We start from the raw sequence: 25,566 nt of genomic DNA on the forward strand, positions 1-25,566 counted from the left end.
TCCGACCTCCGCCACTCGCCTTCCCCTGTCTAGGCTTTGGCAACCTGGCAGTATCCCAGCCCTCGTGCTTCCTTCGGGTAGCATGGCAGGTATGCACCGGAAGGGTGCTACAGCTTTTGTAGCGCATACATTCCTCCTGCATCACCTTCACCGGAAACAAACTAGCTCGTGGTATACAGCGCTTGGCGTGCGGAAGCAGCACGGCAATTACCCACCTCTTTTCATCATCAGAGGCAGTGTTGACACACTGATGCTCCACCGCGGTACAATCCCGTCATATCCAAAGCCTTAGAATGAAAAGAGTGAGGGAGAGGGGGGACCCGGTGCTGGCCTATATCAGACATTATGAGGTGTTTAAGCCTCTAAACATTCAATCAGAAAATCTGGAAACTGACATCAGTCAGCCGGCATTTCTTGCAATGTCGCCAGCCAAGTGCAGGAGGGGTCACGGGGACTCCAACCTGGAAGGCACCAACAACACCCAAACTGTTCGCGATCTCTTTCACACCCTTCTGCCAAGTGATACGTTTATCCGAGAGCAATATCCATCTCGGGAGACAGTGTTTCAGCATGCGCAGCCTACCACACACTTCTTTCCAAACAATACGGTTTTCCCAACGGGGAAAAGACACTTGCTCAATCCCCCGAGAAGAAGCTCTTTTAAGGGCCAGGTTACGAAGATCCTGTGCTTGATACTCCGAAAAAACAACAACCAAAAGCTCAGAATAGTAGTGGCACTGACACTAGAATTAGCTATTCCTGACCCGCTCAAAGCCGACCACCATCAGTAGCAACACAAGTCAGAATTGAATGTGTGTAGATGCTGTTGAGTTTGCTGTTTTTTGTTTGTTTGTTTGTACAACAACTGACAATCTCCGATCCCGCGGTGAGGTTTGGAGGAAACGGGCGCGTTAACTGAAAGCAATTAAGAAAAAGTAAAGGCACTGGTAAAACAGAGTGACAAAACAGTGACATCCAAAACGAGATAGTCTAGGCGTTGGAGGGGGATGACGAGGAGGAGTAGGAAGAGGAAGGAACGAGGAGACAAAGTGGTTACCCAAGAAAACCGCGGACGGGTTTGCAGGAATGCAGCTTGTCACATTCACACAATCATGTACACAGAAAAGAAATAGGATCACCTGCTCGAGGATGATCAAAGTTCTTCTGAAGGCACCGGAACAGGTTGCAGAAGTGGAGCATGGCGACAAAGGCCAGAGCCGGAAGAAAGTCATGGAATTGTGACAATCTCAATAGTAGTAAAAGGGTTACTAAAACACACACAGCGTCCGTGAATGGGTGGTGAGCGAGAGACCCAATAAAAACATGAAAGTGGAGAGGCGCGTATGGCCTAGCAGAGTAGTCGTCACATGGGCAGATATGGAGGTGAGTTTGGCCAGTCACAATCGACAAACTAAACTCACATCTGAATGTGAGAACAGCTATTGTCTGAAGCAGAATGAATAACATGGATGAAAAGCAACAAACGGGTTCGGACTAGCTAGTTTGAACTACAAAACGTACACTGATGAGAAAATCATAATTTGTGGTAGGGGGGGGGGGCCACAGAAGCCAGATGATGCATCTTCCGAGCCTATGTGATCCGGATAAACGAAGGATATGGTAATCTGACCAGTGCTTCACTAAACATAGTCGGATGTTCCAGAATGGGACGGGGCGGAGTGGGTCAGCAGATAAGAATGACGGTGCACGGAAAGACTATGATGTTAGATTCGATGAAGCCAGAAATTGTTCATTCTGTATAGAATATCTCAGTTTACGGTCCTGAGCCACCATGCCGGTGGAAAACGAGCGTACGAGAAAGAAGCTGAATGAGAAACGGGCCACGATCGATCATATTCTCACGTATTCATAGCCAGCTTGCTCACGTGTCAAGCTTTGTGCGACTTCGTGTGCATGTTGACCGCCGGTAATTTTCAGTTCGACGGCGGACGGAAGAACACTGTTCCCGAGGATAGGCTGTTGGGTACGGCCAGGGACCTCTGACTGTCCGTTCGTCAAATTGTGAGGTGGCGATTGAGTTGCGTACGGTGTTACTGAGTGAGAATGTGGAACGGAGTTTGCCAATTCAGTTAGACCGTTGAGGACCGCAGAATGACTGTGTTGAATGTTGGGCTCAGAACCTCGTGAAACACGGAGATGCTTACGTGGACTAAATGGGTCACCATAAGACTGCATACTCTGTCGCTTTGTAAACTTCCAATCACGTGAAAGTCTACGTTTGCCGGACGGAACACAGGTCCGGTCTAACCGAAAGGGTTTATTCCCATCATCGAACGGCTCAACGTCATCCTCTTCATCGTCCGAAAACGATTCACATTCATCAACAACAGCAGCCGCCGTATCGTGGATCGCTTCCGGACCCTCCTCATCATCAGCATAGTAATCTTCGGTGGGACACACTAGCCGAGAAGGTGGTGCCAGCTGACACGAACTACTGTCACCTTCTCTCGTTGTAGGTCGGCTACCACTGAATTGGCTGGAGTGACTGAAAGGTGGAAAGTAAGGAGTAGTATCTGGATGAAAAAAGTGAGGAGGATGAGAGTGGCGATTGGTAGGAGAAATAACCATGGGCGGAGACAGAATACCGTTGGGTCGGCGAGCTTTCTGAGATTTTGTATAGATTCCTGAGGCTACCGAAGAGTGGACATTGGTAGGCTCGTTTACAAAGTTACTAACGGTAACGTATTCACAATTTCCGAAAAAGTTAGCTTTCATCGATGATTTGGAAGTTTTCACCGGGAGAGTATACGCAGTCCCATCGACAGTATGGATAGTACTCAGAGAGTGGTCATCACCAATAGCGTGCGGTGGATGGAACGCGGTGCGTAGTTCTGTAGAGGATCCTCCAAAACTGTTACAATGATCGAAGTCGGTTGGACTACCACCTCCTCCCACCTCTCCATTTAAGGAGATCGGGTATGCCCCGTTGACTGTGGTAAACACAATACCTCCGATAGTACCGCCGGAGCCCGCCAGACGTCGAGCATGGCGTCCTCGATGACGACAAATTTCACGGTTGACAATCAAGACCACGCCAACCAGAATGGCCAGAAATGCAATGATTACGCCAATGATTATTGGCAAGCTGCTGTGTGCATTCACATGTGTCTCACCAGTGTTGTTCGAACTGGCCTGGTCGAGCACCGAATTGTTTGTGCTGACCAGCACGATTGGACGGATCTGTGTGCACGAGTCCAGACAACTTTGCATGGCTGTTAAATCCACGTGACGCATCGGGCACAGATGTTCGCACCGACATACCGACTGAGCTCGTGGACACAGACCATCAGGTATCAACGTGCTAGGCTCATGTGGTCGTCCTCCGAGCTCGTGGTTCCAGTATCGAGACCACACGCCATCTTGGGTGTCGTCGTGCTCAAATTCATTCAACAGTCGGTTTAATGCGATGGGTGAGAGGTCTGACAGGAGATAAGCGTCGGATGTGTCGTATTCCACCTGCCACTGAGGAGAGGATTGGGAAATGTTGAGAAAGTATTGTCTGTAGCCGAGCAGAGTTGTGTCAGAACGTCGGTATCGGTAGAGCCGTATGCGGGGGTTGAAAGACCCCAATCCAGAAAGACGTAGAGGGGAGACGGATGGAGCGGTAAATAGTGAGAGCACTGGGTGACCTAGAAAGGAAGTGAAGACAGGTGTGAATACTGCGTTGGATAATAGCGACCTTAGAAGAACAGAATGAATAATACGAAAAAAAAGAATGACAGCATGCGGTGTTGCCAAGTGCGCTGTCGATCGTCAAATGGGTATTTCCGACTTCACCGAGTACAGACTGGGTTCAGACGTGTGGAACCTGGGACGGGCCTGTCAGCCCACCGTTTCAGAGATCTTCAAGTCCAAGGTTGATTTAAATCCTTCGTCACCGCCGAGGCACAATTCACGCGACCTAAAGCTACCACATTGACGTGAGTGCAAACATTTCAGGAAGGCCAAAGGAGAGCAGTCAGATCGGTGGGACACACTAGCCGAGAAGGTGGTGCCAGCTGACACGAACTACTGTCACCTTCTCTCGTTGTAGGTCGGCTACCACTGAATTGGCTGGAGTGACTGAAAGGTGGAAAGTAAGGAGTAGTATCTGGATGAAAAAAGTGAGGAGGATGAGAGTGGCGATTGGTAGGAGAAATAACCATGGGCGGAGACAGAATACCGTTGGGTCGGCGAGCTTTCTGAGATTTTGTATAGATTCCTGAGGCTACCGAAGAGTGGACATTGGTAGGCTCGTTTACAAAGTTACTAACGGTAACGTATTCACAATTTCCGAAAAAGTTAGCTTTCATCGATGATTTGGAAGTTTTCACCGGGAGAGTATACGCAGTCCCATCGACAGTATGGATAGTACTCAGAGAGTGGTCATCACCAATAGCGTGCGGTGGATGGAACGCGGTGCGTAGTTCTGTAGAGGATCCTCCAAAACTGTTACAATGATCGAAGTCGGTTGGACTACCACCTCCTCCCACCTCTCCATTTAAGGAGATCGGGTATGCCCCGTTGACTGTGGTAAACACAATACCTCCGATAGTACCGCCGGAGCCCGCCAGACGTCGAGCATGGCGTCCTCGATGACGACAAATTTCACGGTTGACAATCAAGACCACACCAACCAGAATGGCCAGAAATGCAATGATTACGCCAATGATTATTGGCAAGCTGCTGTGTGCATTCACATGTGTCTCACCAGTGTTGTTCGAACTGGCCTGGTCGAGCACCGAATTGTTTGTGCTGACCAGCACGATTGGACGGATCTGTGTGCACGAGTCCAGACAACTTTGCATGGCTGTTAAATCCACGTGACGCATCGGGCACAGATGTTCGCACCGACATACCGACTGAGCTCGTGGACACAGACCATCAGGTATCAACGTGCTAGGCTCATGTGGTCGTCCTCCGAGCTCGTGGTTCCAGTATCGAGACCACACGCCATCTTGGGTGTCGTCGTGCTCAAATTCATTCAACAGTCGGTTTAATGCGATGGGTGAGAGGTCTGACAGGAGATAAGCGTCGGATGTGTCGTATTCCACCTGCCACTGAGGAGAGGATTGGGAAATGTTGAGAAAGTATTGTCTGTAGCCGAGCAGAGTTGTGTCAGAACGTCGGTATCGGTAGAGCCGTATGCGGGAGTTGAAAGACCCCAATCCAGAAAGACGTAGAGGGGAGACGGATGGAGCGGTAAATAGTGAGAGCACTGGGTGACCTAGAAAGGAAGTGAAGACAGGTGTGAATACTGCGTTGGATAATAGCGACCTCAGAAAAACAGAATGAATAATACGAAAAAAGAGAATGACAGCATGCGGTGTTGCCAAGTGCGCTGTCGATCGTCAAATGGGTATTTCCGACTTCACCGAGTACAGACTGGGTTCAGACGTGTGGAACCTGGGACGGGCCTGTCAGCCCACCGTTTCAGAGATCTTCAAGTCCAAGGTTGATTTAAATCCTTCGTCACCGCCGAGGCACAATTCACGCGACCTAAAGCTACCACATTGACGTGAGTGCAAACATTTCAGGAAGGCCAAAGGAGAGCAGTCAGATTAAGAACAACGAGACCCCGTACTACGAGTAATCGTGATACGAAGCGGTCTGGGGGTAAAGTTGTGCTGTCCTCCGCGATAGGAGGTGGAAGGCAGTAAGGTGTTTGCCCCAGCCGACCAGCATATCCATATTCCCGGAAACAGTGATGCTGCCTTCGCCCGAACGGGTTAGAAAATGACGGCCTAAAAACTAGACTCTAATCACTCAACGGTCGGCCGTGACCACCGGCGCATTATGCAATACGGCCGAAATACTTTTGAAGGCAAAGAGTCCGGTGCTACTCAAAAGCACCTGCTGGGAGCAGCCACACCAGGAGTGGGACAGTAATGCATTACTCTCTACGCCCTCGGGTTAGGCTAACCTGCTGCAGCCGAGAAGGTCAAACAATTGAATCATCAGCTCGGGGAAGGGCCACCAAAGAAAACTCTACTAACTTCTGCCTCGCGGGTCAGGCTTTCGAGTCAGAGGCTCGCAATAATCCTGCGGGCTACACTAGCTGGAGCTTCGTTCCACAAAGTGCAAACATTTCAGGAAGGCCAAAGGAGAGCAGTCAGACTAAGAACAACGAGACCCCGTACTACGAGTAATCGTGATACGAAGCGGTCTGGGGGTAAAGTTGTGCTGTCCTCCGCGATAGGAGGTGGAAGGCAGTAAGGTGTTTCCCCCAGCCGACCAGCATATCCATATTCCCGGAAACAGTGATGCTGCCTTCGCCCGAACGGGTTAGAAAATGACGGCCTAAAAACTAGACTCTAATCACTCAACGGTTGGCCGTGACCACCGGCGCATTATGCAATACGGCCGAAATACTTTTGAAGCCAAAGAGTCCGGTGCTTCTCAAAAGCACCTGCTGGGAGCAGCCACACCAGGAGTGGGACAGTAATGCATTACTCTCTACGCCCTCGGGTTAGGCTAACCTGCTGCAGCCGAGAAGGTCAAACAATTGAATCATCAGCTCGGGGAAGGGCCACCAAAGAAAACTCTACTAACTTCTGCCTCGCGGGTCAGGCTTTCGAGTCAGAGGCTAATAGCGGGGTCCCCGAACAAAACCCTATATTTTCCGACTCCTTTGTGGGTCAAACTTTTGAGTCAAAGACTAAAGTTAGGGTAGCACAACCAAACCCGCTTCCTCGGCCTGAGTAACCGAAAAGTATCATTTGCCCGCACAGTTCGGTGTCCACCCATGTCTCTTCCCACCACACAAGCAAACGTCGCTGTGTCATCTGACTGTCAGTTATCCCCACTGTAAGGCACATGTATTACTCGTAGGAGGACGGAGGACAAGGAAATGTCTAAGTTCCACGTCAACTGGTGACAGCGAGTACGAAGAAAACTGCGACGATAAGAAATAGTCACCGACGAAGACCCAAACTAGAACGAAATATAGCGACGCATTCAACTGTGTACAGCAGCTAATCAACAAGACACCCAAGTTTGAAATAACTGACTGATTACGACTCAAGCTGAGCTCGGGATAGTTCAGTGGTCAAGGCCCGAAATTACTGACCGGAAAGTCCGTGGTTCTAACCAAAACCTCAGCATCTTGACTGCTCCTGTCTAGGATTAGGCAACCTGACAGTACCTCAGCCATCGTGCTTCCTTCGGCGGCCAGGCATCGAAAGGGCGTTGCAACGAAACGATTATTATTACTTTTTAGTTGAACACACCACTCACCTGTCTGGTCAGATAAAACCCGGAAGGAGTCGACGTGAGTATGAGCAAACAAACCGGCCATGAGAACATCAGCATTAGCCTGGAGCAGTTGAACAAAATGCTTGTTGAATCCGGACTGTAGGAATTTAAACCGACGCGGAGTGTTCTCACTCGCACCCGGTGGGAAGTGACTGACGAGCAGAATCTGAAACGAGGAAAGGCGATGTACACCAATAGGGGTGGTCATTTTATGGTGGCACTGGTGAAACACTGACCAAAATTCAGAGGCACTTTGGATTGGATTGGTAAACCTGGAAAAGAAGTGCAACTGACCAGAACCCCGACAATCGGAAAAGTTAATGATAGGTTCAGCAAACTGATGCATTTTCTGTTTGGGACACGGGTTTTGTGCACTTTGAAGCATGTCACACACACAAGGGGTCAAACGCATCGATTAGGAAGATATCATCAAAAAAGCGGAGTGCATAGCAAATGAGCCAGATTCTCAAACACATCCAGACGACATGCCGCAGAACCAACGGAATAAAATCAATTAAAAACTTTCCTACTGGATGATTTCTTTGAAAAGAAAACCGAATTGAGGCATAGAAAGCAACTAGGCTCTGAGAGACCTCTAAGTCTGTTTCTTGATCGATTCGGCTCACTCGATTTGGGACTAATTTTACCTGGAGGCTACGGTGCCATTTGCTACTACACCGAACCTTCTTAGTAAGCGGCTGCCTAAAACCGACAGTGCGTATGTGGCTGACTTAAACACAGCCCCAGGAACTCGTGTAGCCAAAGTCATCATCATCATCGATAGCATGACATCAGTGTTCAACACCGATGCTCCACTGCCATAAACTTGTGAATGTCATGGTTGTACGAGGGCTGGGATACTGTCAGGGCGCCCACACATAGACAGAAGGATGATTAGGGTCCTCAACCGAAGCCTTTGGCTAAAAAGCCTAACCGAAAGGCAGCGGTGTTTGGCGGGAAATGCATTACCATTTCTACGGAACAAGTCGCCACATGTTCCAACCCCCAACCTGGAGGGCCAGGAGACTGTGTTTGTCAGACCCCTAATCATTAACCAACCTGGAATGAGACTGTGAAAGTCACTAGCCAGTACAGCTCAATGGATCGCTGAGGTTCGCAAACCGTCACACCACGGTAAGATCCAGTCTCTTTGTGACGGAGCCAAAGTCTTGGGGTATGCACAAAAATACAAACATGGGATGTGGGAGTTCGGAGACCTTTTGAAGTCATCGGTTCGAACAGAAACGGACGGGAGAACGCGAACATCGCTTACTTTGCATTTTGAACTCCTTGCCCAAGCGAATGTGGCATTCAACCAGTCAAACTGTTGCAGAGGATCCGGACTCGCATGAACGAGCAATGGATTTTCTCGATACCAAATTAGTCCATTCACACTGACGAGAAGGAGGTCAGAGGTTGGTAGGTGCAACAAGTGGGAGAAGAAACAGCCTGTGTGGGATTCAGGGATAAATTGAGATGACACAACCATGATTATTCTCTCAGATAACGTATGTCTGTTGAGAAACAGGCGTCAGTAACTTCATCTAGCAAAGTCAAGCCCATCCATGCAATAAGCAAATCGACCTGTGCACGAGCTACACATGTGGACAGTAAATTTTCGCTCAGTTTAGCACACGCTTTCGTTGTGACTGCTAAAGTAGTCCAGTAAAAAGTTATCCGAATCCAATAGTTTGCTATTCCAGTGGGTTTCTTCGCTCTATAATGTAGACACAGCGGTTGTTCTGTGTACATACCTATCCTAGGTAGCAGAGAAGTCCAATATCAATGGAGCTTTTGACCTGTAAAATAAGCTGAACTGTGCTGAAAAGCCGGAGGACACCGTACAACTGTTTCATCCTCGTCGGGAGTCTTCAACAGTGTGTATCTCACGAAACTCCAAGGAGATCGGACCCGCGACCTCCTGGTTAACCAATTGAGTGCAATCATTGGGCCACGAATGGTCGACCAGCAGTGTGATCAACTCGCACTCAGACAGGATATAGCGCCACTCATTCTTCAGTCGAGGAATCCACATCACGCAGTCACACGTGTTGACTGGCTCTTCGAGTGACGACTTCTCAGACGGACGATTCGATCGTCCTGTAAATTGTCCTTCCTGAGCTACTCATAGTTTGTTGGTAGTATAAGGAGATTTAGGAATGTTCAATTGGGATTTCGTCCTCTGCTGTAAAGCTCAGAAGCATGAGTGGCGCTGTAGACTGGCTAGGCACCTGCTGATCAGCCATTATTATGACCCAGTGGTCAAGTGTTCAAACTATTCTCCACAAGGTTGTGGGCCCAGAAGCCCCTGTAGTTTCAGGATATACGCAATGTTGATGATCCCTAATGAGGATGAAACGGCTGTACGGTGATTCCCGGCTCTTCAGCATACACTGGCTTCACTTACAGGAAGAAATCCACATTAAAAATTTTCATATCTTCCCACATTATCAATAAACCTACTTGACTGGAACATAAACCGGGATGAAGATAAGAAAATATCCATAAAAAATCGTTCAACTTTAGCACCCTTTCGGCGGCTAAATGCCATGCCATCCATAGGAGGCACGAGGGCTGGGATACTGTCAGGTTGCCCGAGCCTAGACAGGGGAAGTCGAGAGGCAGAGGTCGGATTCGAACCACGGACCTTCCGGTCAGTAAATTCGCGCTCTTACCACTTCGGCCTTTTCGTCCCGAAAATATCTATGCCACTAGCAGATCTCCTTGCGGAAAAAATCAACCAGTGGAAATACCTAACTGGATTGCCTCAACAACAGCTACATGTCCGCAGTTTTATGGAAGCTGCATCTGGAGTGCATGACAGACAGCGACATCAGTCGGTTTGGAAACAAAATAACCAAGGGTCAGTGCGAAGACGGTCAACAAAATAGCAGTTGTCGGCTTCTCACCGGTAAACAATCACTGTTGTGACACCCTAAAAAGACGGTCCGACGTGACCACGATGTCTACCTTGACTAGACATGACAAACAAATTCAGGGATTGGCCAGACATGAATACGAATGAGGAACGAGGTGCACGTGGGCCGAACGCACACGGAATGTGTTGTCAACTAGCGGAGTTGTGCACACACACACACACGAGTCTGATGTATACGGGACCAGCGGTAACGCGTGAATGGTGTACCGTATGGATATGCGACAAGCGGATGTGGTGACCCAGACAATATGGCGGTTGGGCTGCTAAGGTCACGAGGTTGACGCAAAGATCGCTGGGTCCGCGGATCGGTTTCGTTCGTCAGCTGAGTTGTACGGAGCCGACGTAAACAAACTACGCGTGCGTAACCAGAGCACGCACAAATTGATGACGGCACAGCGATCGGTATGCATACTGCTGTTGGAAGGACGATGTCTGGTTTAAGTGTCTCTAGGTTTGGGTTCGTAGGCACTGGTTGGAATGTAATAAAATGGACCACGACATATTCTAAGGGTCAAAAAATCCTCACTCGTCGGTGCTGTGCCACAAAATTATACACTGAAGTGGAGGCAACTCCCCATAGACCTGTGTTTAATTAGCCCACTAGATAGCTTACTATGTCCAACATTTCCTTATTCTGATTGGCCCACCAGCGATTCATGTTGTCTTGTAGTTCACCTCCCTGTTAATTCATTGGATACTTTCCTAACTTTCGTTTTGCGTTACACATTTCGCTCTCGAGTAATCAGTTACAACACCGCTGATTATCTGCCACGTACAAGTTTTGCTGTCAAACCCCTTTCGGTGCATAGCTACCATGCCACCCGAGGGAAGCACGGGGTATGGGACGGGTGGAAGATCCCATCGAGCCGAATACCATGAAGGTTGTTACGCAAGCTTGCTGGCTGGACAGAGATGCATATCATCCTCAAACGACCGATATGGGTGCGGCAGAAGAAAAGGTAGGATGACAATGTCCATTATGGCAAAAAAAGCTAGGTGAAAAACAAGCAAACAAACCTCGTGAAAAATTAGCCGGTGGTGGAAGTGGGGATGGTAAATCGCGTTGAATCGATCGATCAGGGTTGATAAAGGAACTCCTATTGGCCAGGTGAATCCAAGGGCCCCACAGAAGGGGATTACTACTCAGATTGTGGCACCATGCCAGCCGATCCGCATCAAGAGGGTCGGGTGACATGTGATTGGCAGGAGTGACGTCATGATTGCCGAGCACAGGGAGTACGTAGACCTTGTCAGTTCTGAACACCTGTTGCATTCGGTCACTGACTACCTGAATAGTTTGGTAGAGTTGATCTCTTGTGAAATGATGGGCATGAGGACCGTTATCACTGAAATTAAGATGGGAAAACAGGATGTTGGTTGGTAGCTCATGTTGCTTCGACCCCGCGGTAACCAGGGGGTAACATCCGAAAAGCTGATGAGTCGCATCCACCACTTTAACTGAGCTTTTTAACAAGTTAATCCTTCTTTTTTTGTTTCTCAGCAGCGCGATAGATGGGGGGCCAAGCGAAGAATCGCAATAAATACTGATAGACAAAACACAGGTTGGATAGCAAAATATTCTGATTCGAAGAAGTCCATATGTCCCCGTAGACAGTAGGGTGGAACACGAAAGTACACCAATTGGTGATGTATACCAAAAAACCCATGCTATTCAAAGGCGGAATTCAAACAGCCCCGACCGATATTATACTTGTTTAAGATAACATATCCACACAGTGCTACGTACTCTTAACCGAACTAGAGTTCCGTTTCGATCTGTACCGTCCCGTGGAAACTGTTTATCGGCTCGTATGGCACATTATTGAGAAACTTTGTCACCACGTACAAAAAAGACATGGCTACGAAGGTGAGGCTACGATGAGGCGCCAGTGTAGCCTCACTAAGACCTGTATTTCTATGCCATTCATGCAGTACACCGACACAAACGTCTAGACCCTCCAGGCTGAGAAGATAAAGGGGAATTCCAAGAGGGACGTCAACCCACCGAACCGCCCCCGTTGGCTGCTAAAAACATCAGTGGTTTAGGTACACACATTATACCACAGTGTGTGAATACACAAGTTACCATGGACGAAACAAAAAATTGGTCGGCACACAAGGCAGATGAGCCTAAAAGCATCATGCTCCCATATGCGTCGACGGATGGAGGTCGGTGGGAATTACACCTAGACCACAAAATATTCACATCTATCTGTGATTACATCAAATACCGTCCTATTCTACGTAATTCGGTTGTCCTTAGAAACCGAGGAGTTTGGAGTTTCGTATCATGCGATACTCATCTGGTGCTTTCAATGACAAGTATTAGTTTGGTGGTAGTGTATCCCAATCGGTCTTCAGTAACGGAATGCATCTCAGGGATTCACGTGTTCATTGAGAGAGGACTACCCACATGAAAGATTCATTCTTCGGAGCTATTTATAGATTTTTGGTAGTATGTAGAAATTTGGAAACTTTCAACTAAGAGTTCGTCTTGTAGTTGGAGCCATCTAAGCTGAAAGGCCGAGAAGTATGCACAGCTGTTCTGCGTATCTCGGGGATCACCAACAGTGTGCTTCACAAAATTCCAGGAAGCTCGAACCCGCGACCTCTTGGTCAGCAGTTTGAACACGATCAGCTTATCAGCGATCTGACTCGCACTCAGACAGGATATAGCACCACTCATCCCGCAGTCACGGAGTCCGCATCACGTGGTCACCGGTTCGAAACTCCCTGGAGTTTCATTATGTTCACTGTTGATGATTCCCAATGAAGATGAAACAGCCATACAGTGCTCCACAGTCAAGTAGCGTCATGGGTACCTCAAACCTACTGAACAATTTTTAGTTAATTGTAATTGGGTGCGGGAATTGTAGAATACACAGTAACGCCACTCTGGTTTGAACATTTCTCAACCTGTCCTGGAGCAGTTATTCTGGTGAGTCCAAACCAAGGGGGAAGCACTGGTCTCGACTTCCGCCTTCATTAGAGCCTACCAGTAGTGCATGCATCTGCGATACCTAGAACACCAGCATGTAAAAGAAGAAGTTTGAAGGAGTGTTCGATTCCATCGGCTGAGCTCTCCTCACGTGAAGCAGTGACCGAAGTAGACGTGATTCACTGCTCATACGGTTGCTGAAAACTCATCGACCAAGATCTTCGTCACACCTCATAAACCCGTGCATTCTAATATCCGCATGAAAGCATTGCAGGAGCTGAAGTCCATGGGTCACACAATTTCTTGTTGATATCCTTACTACCTCATTATGAAAAGCTAAGTTCCCGTCGGTTTGGACAAACTCACTGGATTCGGATTGCAGGCATACACTTCCTTCGTCATTTTGAGCTTTTTATCGTAGCTGATCATAAGCCGAAATCATCGACGAACGAACCTGCGGCAGCTACAACGACTGTACGACGAGTACGCGGTTATTACAGCTGACAATGATGATGATGATGATCATAAGCCAACAAACGTTGGCTAGCTTACTTTAATTCGGTTATATCGTAATGAATTAGTGGATGTCGGGACGGTTCATGCACGACGTTCAGCTGTGATTTATCCAGTTGTTCTGGTGGCACGTACAGACAATCAACATCAGCCTGGACAATACAGTTTCAGGAACCACCGGCATCCGAATTCCGAGTGTTTATAAAGACACAAAGCCCCTATATGCACCATACGTCACAACATAAATGCGAATAAGCGGTAGAATTGACAAGTCAGGTGACGGCTGGCTGGTAGTAAGGGCATGATGGATGATACTACCAGTCCAACGTGTGGAACTGCTGTCAAACAGTCGAGTGAAGATAGTACGAAACGCGCTTGTTGCAGAAGTACCGAGGGGGCAAAGTACTTCTCGCCACAGATGAACGCGGTGCAGTGATATCTCCTAGAAAAAGTTCCATGTTATCAAGGTGTACGACTGGCTAGCTTGTCAACAATTAGGAACCACTGAGAAACACTAGGAGGCCGAATGTTCCGGATGTTTCTGTGAAATTTAGGCATCCGAGGTACATCAACCAACAAACTGGTGCAAACTGGAAAAAAATCGTTCGGATTTAGCACCCTTTCGGTGCCTAACTGCCATGCCACCCGAAGGTTGCACGAGGGCTGGGATACTGTCAGTTCGCCCAAACCTAGACAGGGGAAGTCGAGTGGCAGAGGTCGGGTTCGAACCACGGACCTTCCGGTCAGTAAATTCGCGTTCTAGCCACTTGGTCCATCTCTAGAAGGGATCGTCTGTTAGCCGAGTAGGCGTGCGCTTGTGACGAGATTCCTTGGAGTTAGTCGCCAGCGCAGACTTCATCCGGATATGTGAGCATGATATATTACCGTTAGGCAAATTGTATAAAAAGTGCAAAAATTGACGGTGCTGAAATGAGAATGAAGTATTCTCAATCGGTAGGTCATCCAGATAGTGACCTTAGGTACAAGTAGATCCAACTGGCCGAATTACACCAGTGAAGTATCTCTCCATAGAAAAGTGCCACAATGTGGTCCCATAACTATGCTCTGCACTATTTTCGGTTTCAAGGTCATTTTTCTCCACGAAAATTTCCTTTAATGGCATACAACAATTGACAGCCTAAAACCGCACCATCCATTGGCTCGAGGTGGGAATGTCGTAAAAACATTATCAGTATTATATTTCTCGAGGAGACATCGTGATCTACAATGAGCGCCTTCCTGTGATTTTTGTGAGTGAATACCACCCCCTAGATTGTCACGTGCTCTTAACAACATGGACAGAAGCCAAATTTAACGTGCGAGTGTCGTGACCGTAAGTAAACAGAACAGCTGTTTTGTGAAAAAATAGTGCGCCTCACGATGTACTTTACGACAAATGGGGTGAAAAACCTCTGGACTAATCACGTGCAGGTCACGAGACAAACTGAGTTAACGCGCATGTACCTAAGTGAATTCACGTGATAAAGACAAGGTCAAGGAAAAAGCGATGTTGCCTAGATAATGGGGGATAAATTGAGCCGCATATTGACGGGAGGAAAAAAAAAACTCCTCAACTGGTCTTTTCAAGTCGGTTCCAAGTTTCGGTCTGTGAAGAGCGACACAAAATGGCTCGGGAAGTTGGATAGCGCATTTTCCGAAATCCCATCTCGTCCATCACACCTTCATTTGCCGTCAATGGTCGTCGAAAACTGCCATTTTCCAACATATTTTATCTTGTTGATTGCTACTTCGGAGAACCTGTGTTTGACTTATCGACCATATTCAACTAATCCCATGACATCTATCGACACAACCTTTGCTGATATAGCGAAAGCTAGAAGAATCTCGGGCAAAATGCGCTCACTGGTTGATAGTCAGACCCGTTGGATGCCACAATATCGAAAGCAGTGCAGTGTAGTTAAGATGAGCAAAATCGATGGGAACTGCAAAAGTGGCCGCGTCGAAATGTAAATTCGCTATGTCAGTCTTATCCACTGTCGCGATAATTGAGGTTAGAGTCCACAAGAACTGCTGCAATTTCGCAGTAAACCTCTCAGCTGTAACATCCTTTCGGTGCCTAACTATCATGCCACAAGAAGGGAGCACGAGGGCTGGGACACTGCCAGGTTGCCCAAGCCTAGACAGGGGAAGTTGAGAGGCAAAGGTCGGGTTCGAACCGCGGAACTCCCTGTCAGTAAACTCACGCTCTAACCACTTGAGCCATCTCGTAGTAGCTGCTAATGCCTGAGATAGCATAGCAGTAACGACTGCTGACCGAGCAAGCTACGCCCGGTCACGAAGGACATTGTGATTGTGATGCATCGATCGTTTACGGGAGTGGGGAGCAGACTCTGTCTGACTCTGATGAGCTGTCGAATCCAAGGGAGAGAGAAGTGCGTTGGAAAGTGTTCAGTACCTACTAATTCATCATCATCATCATCATCGACAGCATGACATCAGTGTTCAACACCGATGCCTCACTGCCGTACAACCATGACTTATTTGAAAGCCTTATTGTAAAGAAAAGTATAAAGGTGGATGGGGGAGGGACTTAGTGCTAGCTTAACACAATCATTCCGAGGTGCCTACACCTCCAGACATTCACTCAGACAATCTGGATAGAAACTGACAACAAGAACGCCACTGACATCGGTTGGCAGCCATATCTTGTAGTGTCTCCAACCAGGCACAGTGAGGATCACGCGGTCCCCATCCTGGAAGGCGAGTAGCACCGACAGCACCCAAGCGTTTCGTNGTACTGTAGCTTGATACACACGTCCCTTCAGATTCAGGGATAAACCATTCTGACGCCATAGGTGTCTCAAGTTAGCAAACGCGGCCCGAGCCTTGCAGATTCGTGCATTCACCTCGTCTGTCACACTACAGTCAGAACTAATACAACTTCCAAGATACGTAAAACGCTCCACAACTTCCAGTGCCTCTCACTGGATCGTAAGTGGCGTGTTCAGTGACTGCACGTCCACAAGCATGACCTTACACTTTGTAGGTGCAAAGTGCATACCAAAGGAGAGAGAGTAACCCCAAGTTCCGGGTAGTGCAACCTCTTCAATTTCGTCCGGGGCTAATCACGTCAGATTTATTCCACAAATCAAACAGAACACCCTGGATCCGAGGGCCGTAAAATCACGAGTCAAAAACGATCACAGTGATAACAACGAGTTACATAATGAAAGCTTAGTTTTCCAACAGAGGATGATGCCTACCGTAGATTTCTGTTGTATGTTTTTCCGGAGGAGATATTAATACGGACTGTCGAATCCTTCCCCCGTACTGAGACGTGATCGCCACTGTGAGGTAAGATACTACAACACTGATACCCTCCTGAAAGAGAAAAACATAAAGAAGGAAAGTTTTGTCTCTCTTGACAGTTGCCTTCTCTCTACGTGGATCGGAATCGAATCCCGAGTGAATCTTTCGCGGTCTCGTTAAGGGTTTATCCTTGTCGACAGGTTTCTCCCTTGGAGGGGTAGGAAGGGCACCTTATTCAAAAGTCATTAGGAGATTTGTCACATGCTGATTCTGTGTTTGACTGCATTTGACTCGCTAGTTCTTTAAGATCATCTGTGATGTTTGAAACAACTGAACCATAAGCAGTTGCGGACTCGATAACTTGCCAAATTACTCTGGTATCTGCAGTGCGAAAGTATGGAGTCCATGGGAGGGGAAGGTGTCCGCATGGGAACGGTAAAATGCAGCGCTCGTTTGACATCAGACAGACTTTTTATTGCTTCCGTTTCATAAACATTGACGGCTTTGAGAAAATTACTCGTGAAGCTCTTCAGCAATGTGAAATGTTGAACGCTTTTGCGTGAAAAATACCAGTGTTTTCGGTATTCTTGCTTATTCTCGCGCTTATCAGTTTCATTACAATCGCTTTTCTCTCCTTGTTGAAAAATAGGGTATTCGCAGGCCGATTTTTTTCACTCATGATATTTGGACTGACTTCAAAAACAGATCGAAAGAAAGCCACAAGGTTAACTCGAGAGAGAACGTCTGACAAAGTGACTACAGCTAAGGATCGCGCGTCAGCTGCCAAAAAAAGCAGCATGCGATCAGCTGATTGGCATCTCAGTCACTGAAATTAGCAATTTATGGGGGGCGAGATGGCCCAAGTGGCTAGAACGCGAATTTACTGACCGGAAGGTCCGTGGTTCGAACCCGACCTCTGCCACTCGACTTCCCCTGTCTAGGTTTGGGCGAACTGACAGTGTCCCAGCCCTCGTGCAACCTTCGGGTGGCATGGCAGTTAGGCACCGAAAGGGTGCTACAGCTGAACGAATTTTTATCACTGAAATTAGCCTGTATCAGGATAAATGTTCGTCCTTTGGCCAAAATGACGACAAAAATGAGACCAATAGGTAAATCCCGATTTTTCATCCCCCATTTCGAAGTCGCACTTTTATTCCCCAAACACGAGACCAGTGGTATGACGTTTGTTACGTGTGTAGCTAAAACACGACTGTTCATTCAGTGAACAACATCCACGTCAGCACTATCTTCCATTGTCCGGCAGTGCGGCCACAGCCCCAGCCGAGCTTAAGGATGAAAACTCAGATAAAAATCCCTTGTCCATGAACTGCCCCGTGTTCTTAACTGAGAAGCACCCGTTTATCACAGATACCTTAAAGCACCAGAGTACTATACGTTGTTCTGGTTCATCCTGAACTAGTTGCATAAAGTTGCCGTATTTTTGGAATCACTGTGGTGTGGAAAGTCCTTCACCTGTCCTGGCGCATCACTACGAGCACGACATGAATGCAAACTCCGCAACCTAAAACTATCCTGAAGTGCACAGACCCAGTTTCCGGCACCGGGTACGACACTCACATCGCTCGAATGCTAAGATGTTTGCCTGTTCAGACGTGATAATTCAGTGGCTTCAAGCGTGTGTTGCCGGCAACACGCTCGCTTTGCATCAGCATCATCAGAGACAGCAACATCAGTGTTGACACTAATGGTTCACTGCTGTAATTAAGTCCTTAGAGAAGAGAAAAGAGCGGATGAGGGAGAAAACCTGGTGCTGGTCTATCCAGACAATCTGGACAAGGCGAACACCATCGATATCGAACAGTCACCATTTCTTGCCATATCTTCAGCCAAGCACAGGCGGGATCACGGAGACTTCATCAACTAAACTCTTTATAATCTACTTAACGCTCTTTTACCAAGTCATGCGTTGTCCACCCCGCGGTTGGCGCCATTTCGAGACAGGCACGGAGGACAACATTTGTCTCGATAGACTATGTTTTGCAATGTGTAGCACATGACTGAGCTACCTCGGTTAATGAGGCTGGATGCTTTCCGCGACCGACGTACCGGCTGCACAATCAACCACCTGTGCCGATTCGTTGACGCCACCCGACATGTGTAACACTTCTGAGACTCTGGTGGTCAAAAACCCAGAGACGCATCAGATCATCCATCCGCAGAGACCATGTCACGCATTCAAGATGGTCGGCGTTCAAACCGCGGTTCGGGCGCCAAGGATAAGCACTGTTGATGATCTCCAACAAGAACGAAACTTGTATTCAGTGCTTCTCGCTTCGATGTGGACTAAACAGAATGACTGTACCCGGATAGGCAAGGTGAATATGAACCCAGGTAAACTGATACGAACGAGCTGCGAATGAGGCCCAACGTGTGAATTTCCAGGGGAATTCACAAACGGGGTCACTATCAGTCCGATGAAAAAAACAACTCTGAAATTCAAAACTGGGAACGAAATTCTGTACCCGAACAATCTTTCTGGCACGTGCGTGGACATGACACTACGGATAGCAATAGACCTTCTAAGTGGTGTGGATCGTACTGAGGTCGACAGATTTGAACTCCACTCACCTGGGCCGGTTCAACCATGTACAGCCCATCACAGTCAACACAAACGTTTGAAAAAAGTCATGTACTACTGGCTGCGGAAAAGAAACGTAACAGAGAGACTCATCAGAATGCAAGTGGACACGCTGGGCACACACAGGGGACATACCCGCTCCAAATCACGAAGTCCGGAAGCTGACGATCGTCGGATTCAAACATAGGCAAAGTCTTTGTGACACTGATAGCTGACTGGACTAAATCCAGGGGTGAATCACATTTCGGGTCACCGTACCGACCCTGACAATCCTGTGTTAGGTTATATCGCAGGTCCAAATGCAAGTCGGTCAACTGCCAGAAGAAACCTAGATTATGGGAGAGGAGCAGGAGGAAATGTGACAGCGACGTACTGACAAGACTAAACGATCGCCCGATCAATAACAATGCACGGGTGTGCTTGACCACAGGCAGCAGCATTGTGGACGTGCATAAACAGAGACAGCAGAATGTCATCAAAATGGGCATTTGGCTCAAGGATAAACAAGGAATTGATGGAAAGGTCACATGCACGCCACACACAACCGACTGTGTCGGTAACTACTTGGAGGAGAATAAAACTGGGCATCAGGAAAACACAATATCGACCGGTTCAGACGACTGCTTTTAACGCATGGAATATCGGGACTAGAAGGTTGTTGAACGAAAACAACATTGGTCTGTTTATGAGAAAGCTCGCCTCAAATGGTGGTCCCAGTTAGTTAGCTGGTTCTCATCGAATCTGCTTGGAGTTGACAGTGAAAATGTCTCAACTCTCGATGCATCTCTATGCACATTCACTATCTCTAGTACACGATTCTGAGCTCTCTCGACTTACGGTTGACGGAAAATAGGTTCATCATACTAACAAACACTGAAAAACCGGCATAGTTCTTTTGATAAACAAGTGACATACAGCCCATTGGATAGAAAATATCGTTCGCTCAGCTGTAACACCTTTTTAGCGCCTAGCTACCATGCCACCCGAAGGAAGCACGAGGTCTGGGATACCGCCAGGTTACCCAAGCCTAGACAGAAGCCGAGAGGTAGGGGTCGGGTTTGAACCACGGACCTTCCGGTCAGTAAATTCACGCTCTAACTACTTGAGCCACCTCGCCCCGGAAAATGTTCTTATGGAATTATCTACTCTCAAGAGTCGTTAGATTTCAGAAAAATGCATGCTTAGCTACCCTAAGTTAGCACTGAAGGGAATTCAAGCTCCGCCATCCGCTAGACTATACCCCCAGTTTAATCATACCGCAACCTCCTTGGTTCCGTACCCCGGCCTAATCGATTAGGTTTATTAACTAACGGGCTCATAGAACTCAGATTTATATGGTCAGGTAAATTACTGTGCATCAATCCTTCCATATTTGCTGCTTATAGTTATTCGGGACAATGATGCTCAATGACTCTGGTGAGAATTGATGGCAGACTGGATCTGCCTCCCTGGTGCTTAGGTAACACATCACCTCCCCCATCAAACAGGAGTGCTTAAGATTTTTGGGGATAATACTTTGTTGAACATAAGTAAAAGCACTGAATTCCCTCGATTTTCACACTGATAAGTTCGCAAGACCGGTAAACGGAGCAGTTAACCAGCCGACTCCGTTTGGTTATCGAAGATGAGGACAGCTCAGAGAGACAGTGCGTCGGATAAACTGGTAGATGTAAAACAAGACTGTCTCAGCTGTAATCGGGGAAATCGGCAGCTAAAAAATACAGCTGAGCATGTAGAGAACTTGGCGGCAGTGAAGTGAGCAGTTCATATGGCTCAATATTGACTCGCAAGACTGAAAAACACGTTGCAAATCAGACTTTACGAGTTTTGTTGATGATACTTTACAGAATATTTTGGTCCTTTCAGTAATATTATATCAAATACCATGAGAATGTGAATTTATTGTGCCTTTCTTTTAAAAGTACAGTCGTCCTCAACACAAGAGAGCACACTATTTAGACCAGATAGAAAACGTACATCTTTTGGATGGGCGCTCGCTTTAGAGGAATCAAAAGATCCTTATTGCGTCTGGTAAATATGCCCACAATAACTTGGAAAACATACCATATAAATTGGGTATGATGTCGTTAGACAAATACGCACAATACAATAATAATAATAATAATAATAATAATAATAATAAGTAAGGGTTTGAAGGTGGAGCAAACTGCAGTATAATCGGTCGATAACGTCAGCCAATAAAATCCTTCCACAAACCGCATTATTCAATGCAACTATTATCAACTGGAGAAATTTTGTTTGGAGTAAGCCACTGAAAATAGTTTGTTCGCGTCCCTTATTTGTATGTACCAAAGCCGTGCGGTGCAAGATGGCTCTGTGGTTAGAGCGCTAATTTATTGACCGGGAGGTCCGTGGTTCGGACCCGACCTCCGCATTTCAACTTCTGTCAAGGCTTGGGTAACCTGGTAATATCCCGCCCTCATGCTTCCTTCGGGTGGCATGACAGCGAGGCGTCGAAATGATGTTACAGCTGAAGAATTTATCATTGTTTTGCGGAGATATTCGAAAAAAGCCACTGCTTATGCGTGCCAAGAAAGTGCCCTTTTGAGGAGACAGTTTACTAACATTTTACTGTCCTACACCGACGAGTGGCGTGGATTAGTTATTCAGGTAAAAGTTGTGTCGTCATCATCATCGACAGCAAGACCAGATGAGAACGCTGGTGCCTCGCTATCGTAGAACCATTTCAATTTATTTTTATAAAGCCTTATTAATGGAAAGAAAGAAATGGGACAGAAAGAGAGAGAGAGAGAGAGAGAGAGAGAGGGAGAGAGAGAGCGGGTGACCCGACCGACACCTTCAGTGGCTGAAGTTGAGCCCACGAATAGCCAACAGCTCATCCTAAGTTGAACGACACGGTGGGCTGACCTGAGTATCACATACCCAATGGGCAATTGCATAGGATAGGTAATATCACACACTGTTTTGCCGAGTCACGTATGCGAACAACAGAACTTCCGATATCCCGTAAACATCCGACGGATTAAGGCCGGGAGTTGAACACGAGCGATCCAACTCAGGCCCTCACTTGCTTAATCAAATGGAAACAACACTAAGAGTTAAGATCCGTCGCGTATATAAAAGGTCACCCGGTGAAACCCGTCACTCATAAGACGTTCTCAATACACATTCACTTAACGAACTAAAGTCAGTCAGTAATCACTCTGGTCTGTACAACGGTAGTAACATAGAGTCACATCTAACACCGTTGTAGCTTGACACTCAAAGGTTCACCGTCAAGACGAGTCCCTTGCAGGCTCAAATGGAAAGAAATCGAGGGTTGAACAAACTGATGTTCGCTTCAGGTAAAATGTTTGCCAACATTAATACTAAGTCCAATGCAAACCACAACTGAACGGCATTCTGCAGTACTCCGTGGTTTAGTTCACCTTGACTACAAACTGATGGCTGTTGAAACTTTGTCGCATAGTTAACACGCCTAAATGTGTCAGGAGTTATTGGTCACAAGACCACACGGAAACAACCAGACAGTTCGACCCAATGGTGTTTGCTCCAGGTACGCCGGGTGACCTTACTGCTTAAACAGTCGATTCAAACCCAGGTCAAACCCGTATGCGGTACTAAAGTTGGCAGCGGTTTTCTCCGATTCGGTCTATACGGCGATGGCCAGTCATCGCCGCCGGGTTACCTGAGTCAACTTTGACTGAGTAGATTTATTGGTTGAAGGATTTTTGGTGGCCGAACCGCACAACTGCCTATTTATTCTAAATCCAGATAACCGCGACTGCTCAACTTATACGAGTATTACATGGGTCGTCACTTTAAGGCTCGCTGATCAAACAAACAGGAATATACATATAAACGAAGTCAAATACGGAGCAAGTCGATTTCCAAGCCTGGCGACAGATCAGCAGCGACTTAAAGAACAGTCAAGAAACACACACAACTCGATGAAACCTCACTGCTATTCTCGCAGATCTAAAGATTGGTTCGGGAAGATCAGTAGCTTAGGAGGTACCATCAAATTGGTCCACCAAATCTTGTCAACTTCTGTCCCAATTGTTCTCTTCAACACTGGAGTAAAAATGAATCATCATCATCATCGACAGCATGACATCAGTGTTCAACACCGATGCTTCACTGCCGTATAACCACGATTTATTTGAAACCCTTATTGTTAAGAAAAGAGTAAAGGTGGACGGGGCAGGGACTTAGTGCTAGCTTACCACAGTCATTCCGAGGTGCCTGTACCTCCAGACACTCACTCAGGCAATCTGGACAGAAACTGACAACAAGAACGCCACTGACATCGGTTGCCAGCCATATCTTGTAGTGCTCCCAACCAGGCAGTGAGGATCACGTGGTCCTCGTCCTGGAAGGTGAGTAGCACCGACAGCATGCAGGCGTTTGGTGATCTCCTTCATACTCATCTGCCAAGTCAAGGGTTGGCCACCTCTCTGTTTACGCCACTCTGAATTGGGCATGGAACACATTGAGCACAAATACCCGACAACGCTAAGCTCTAATATTTTTAGTTGACTGATCACTCCCAACACAAGTGCGTCCGTTTCACTGGTGAGGTTTATAGCTACACTTGCTTGTCTCTTTGCGTTCCTAGGGTGGCATCTGAGTTTCGATATCTTCGACTCAAAATTGCCCTCCTTCAATGTAAAAAGTTGGTGTTACGTACAGCGGTCACCCAGTGACAGTTACGCCGCTCAACGTATCTCCGTGCGAACATATTCAACGGCCTGGTTCCACTGCTGAACTTGATAACCTCGCCCACAATTCTGACTGCCTAGGTTTCCCATTCAGCTTGCACACAAAATTTCCCGCCCCAATGGATTATTCTCCTACACGAATTTCTGACAACAATAGTGACTCCTCTCTTTGTTGGTACGTAATATTCCGAAAATTCCCATTTATAATAAGAACACAGATGGATTGACGAACATGTTTTCGGCAAGGTTTTTTCCAGTCATACAATTGCAAAGGTTAATCTCAAGGATAGAGTGCCTGCCCACGCCCAAAATATGTTAGTTTACTCATTCTCTTGCTGCTGTGCATCGGAATACATCGGACGCACGATTAGGCAACTCGGCCAAAGAATGAAGGAACACAACCCACCCTGGTTAGCTTCTGGAACTAGGAGGACGATAACCAGCTGCAGGCGTTTGGTGATCTCCTTCATACTCATCTGCCAAGTCAAGGGTTGGCCACCTCTCTGTTTACGCCACTCTGAATTGGGCATGGAACACATTGAGCACAAATACCCGACAACGCTAAGCTCTAATATTTTTAGTTGACTGATCACTCCCAACACAAGTGCGTCCGTTTCACTGGTGAGGTTTATAGCTACACTTGCTTGTCTCTTTGCGTTCCTAGGGTGGCATCTGAGTTTCGATATCTTCGACTCAAAATTGCCCTCCTTCAATGTAAAAAGTTGGTGTTACGTACAGCGGTCACCCAGTGACAGTTACGCCGCTCAACGTATCTCCGTGCGAACATATTCAACGGCCTGGTTCCACTGCTGAACTTGATAACCTCGCCCACAATTCTGACTGCCTAGGTTTCCCATTCAGCTTGCACACAAAATTTCCCGCCCCAATGGATTATTCTCCTACACGAATTTCTGACAACAATAGTGACTCCTCTCTTTGTTGGTACGTAATATTCCGAAAATTCCCATTTATAATAAGAACACAGATGGATTGACGAACATGTTTTCGGCAAGGTTTTTTCAAGTCATACAATTGCAAAGGTTAAGAGAGCGGTGTCTAACATATTTGAATGAGTATGGTGTAAATGGACAGGGAATCGAGTGAGATGACATTGGCTACCTATCAAAGAACCATTAGTTCAGGTCGCCAATAGGATGACTTGAGCTAGTCAGTTCGGGGGTGTTGTAGTTGTGTGTTCAGCACACGGTACATGTGTGGGGGGAGGTGAGTTGGACCATGGTAAGTACAACACACGAACAAAGCGTTTTTGCTGACAGAGTACCGGGTCGCGATGTCGTATGGCGATAGCTTCAGCCACTGCAATTGTGCGCTGCTGTACTGATCTGGGTTG

General features: G+C 47.2%; 3 protein-coding genes across 3 annotated transcripts in view; 2 read left to right on the plus strand and 1 right to left on the minus strand.

The window, feature by feature from the left end:
• Positions 1 to 770: 770 nt before the first annotated feature.
• The window catches only part of T265_14569 (hypothetical protein), a gene marked incomplete at both ends in the record, with an annotated part of 36,299 nt that continues 11,503 nt past the window's right edge, over positions 771 to 25,566 (minus strand). Inside the window, 6 exons of the mRNA XM_009174246.1 lie at positions 771 to 915; positions 1,864 to 3,650; positions 7,237 to 7,420; positions 8,528 to 8,703; positions 11,210 to 11,538; positions 19,648 to 19,840. Coding sequence (XP_009172510.1) covers positions 772 to 915; positions 1,864 to 3,650; positions 7,237 to 7,420; positions 8,528 to 8,703; positions 11,210 to 11,538; positions 19,648 to 19,840 — 2,813 coding nt within the window. The remainder of the gene's footprint in view (positions 916 to 1,863; positions 3,651 to 7,236; positions 7,421 to 8,527; positions 8,704 to 11,209; positions 11,539 to 19,647; positions 19,841 to 25,566) is intronic.
• On the plus strand, positions 3,737 to 3,940 carry T265_08435 (hypothetical protein; the record flags this gene model as incomplete). Its single annotated transcript, XM_009174236.1, has 1 exon — positions 3,737 to 3,940. The coding sequence occupies one exon, from the start codon at positions 3,737 to 3,739 to the stop codon at positions 3,938 to 3,940; it is 204 nt and encodes a 67-aa protein (XP_009172500.1).
• T265_08436 (hypothetical protein) lies at positions 5,314 to 5,517 on the plus strand (the record flags this gene model as incomplete). Its single annotated transcript, XM_009174237.1, has 1 exon — positions 5,314 to 5,517. The coding sequence occupies one exon, from the start codon at positions 5,314 to 5,316 to the stop codon at positions 5,515 to 5,517; it is 204 nt and encodes a 67-aa protein (XP_009172501.1).

This window comes from Opisthorchis viverrini, assembly GCF_000715545.1.
Source record: "Opisthorchis viverrini unplaced genomic scaffold opera_v5_219, whole genome shotgun sequence".
Taxonomy (NCBI): Eukaryota; Metazoa; Platyhelminthes; class Trematoda; order Opisthorchiida; family Opisthorchiidae; genus Opisthorchis; species Opisthorchis viverrini.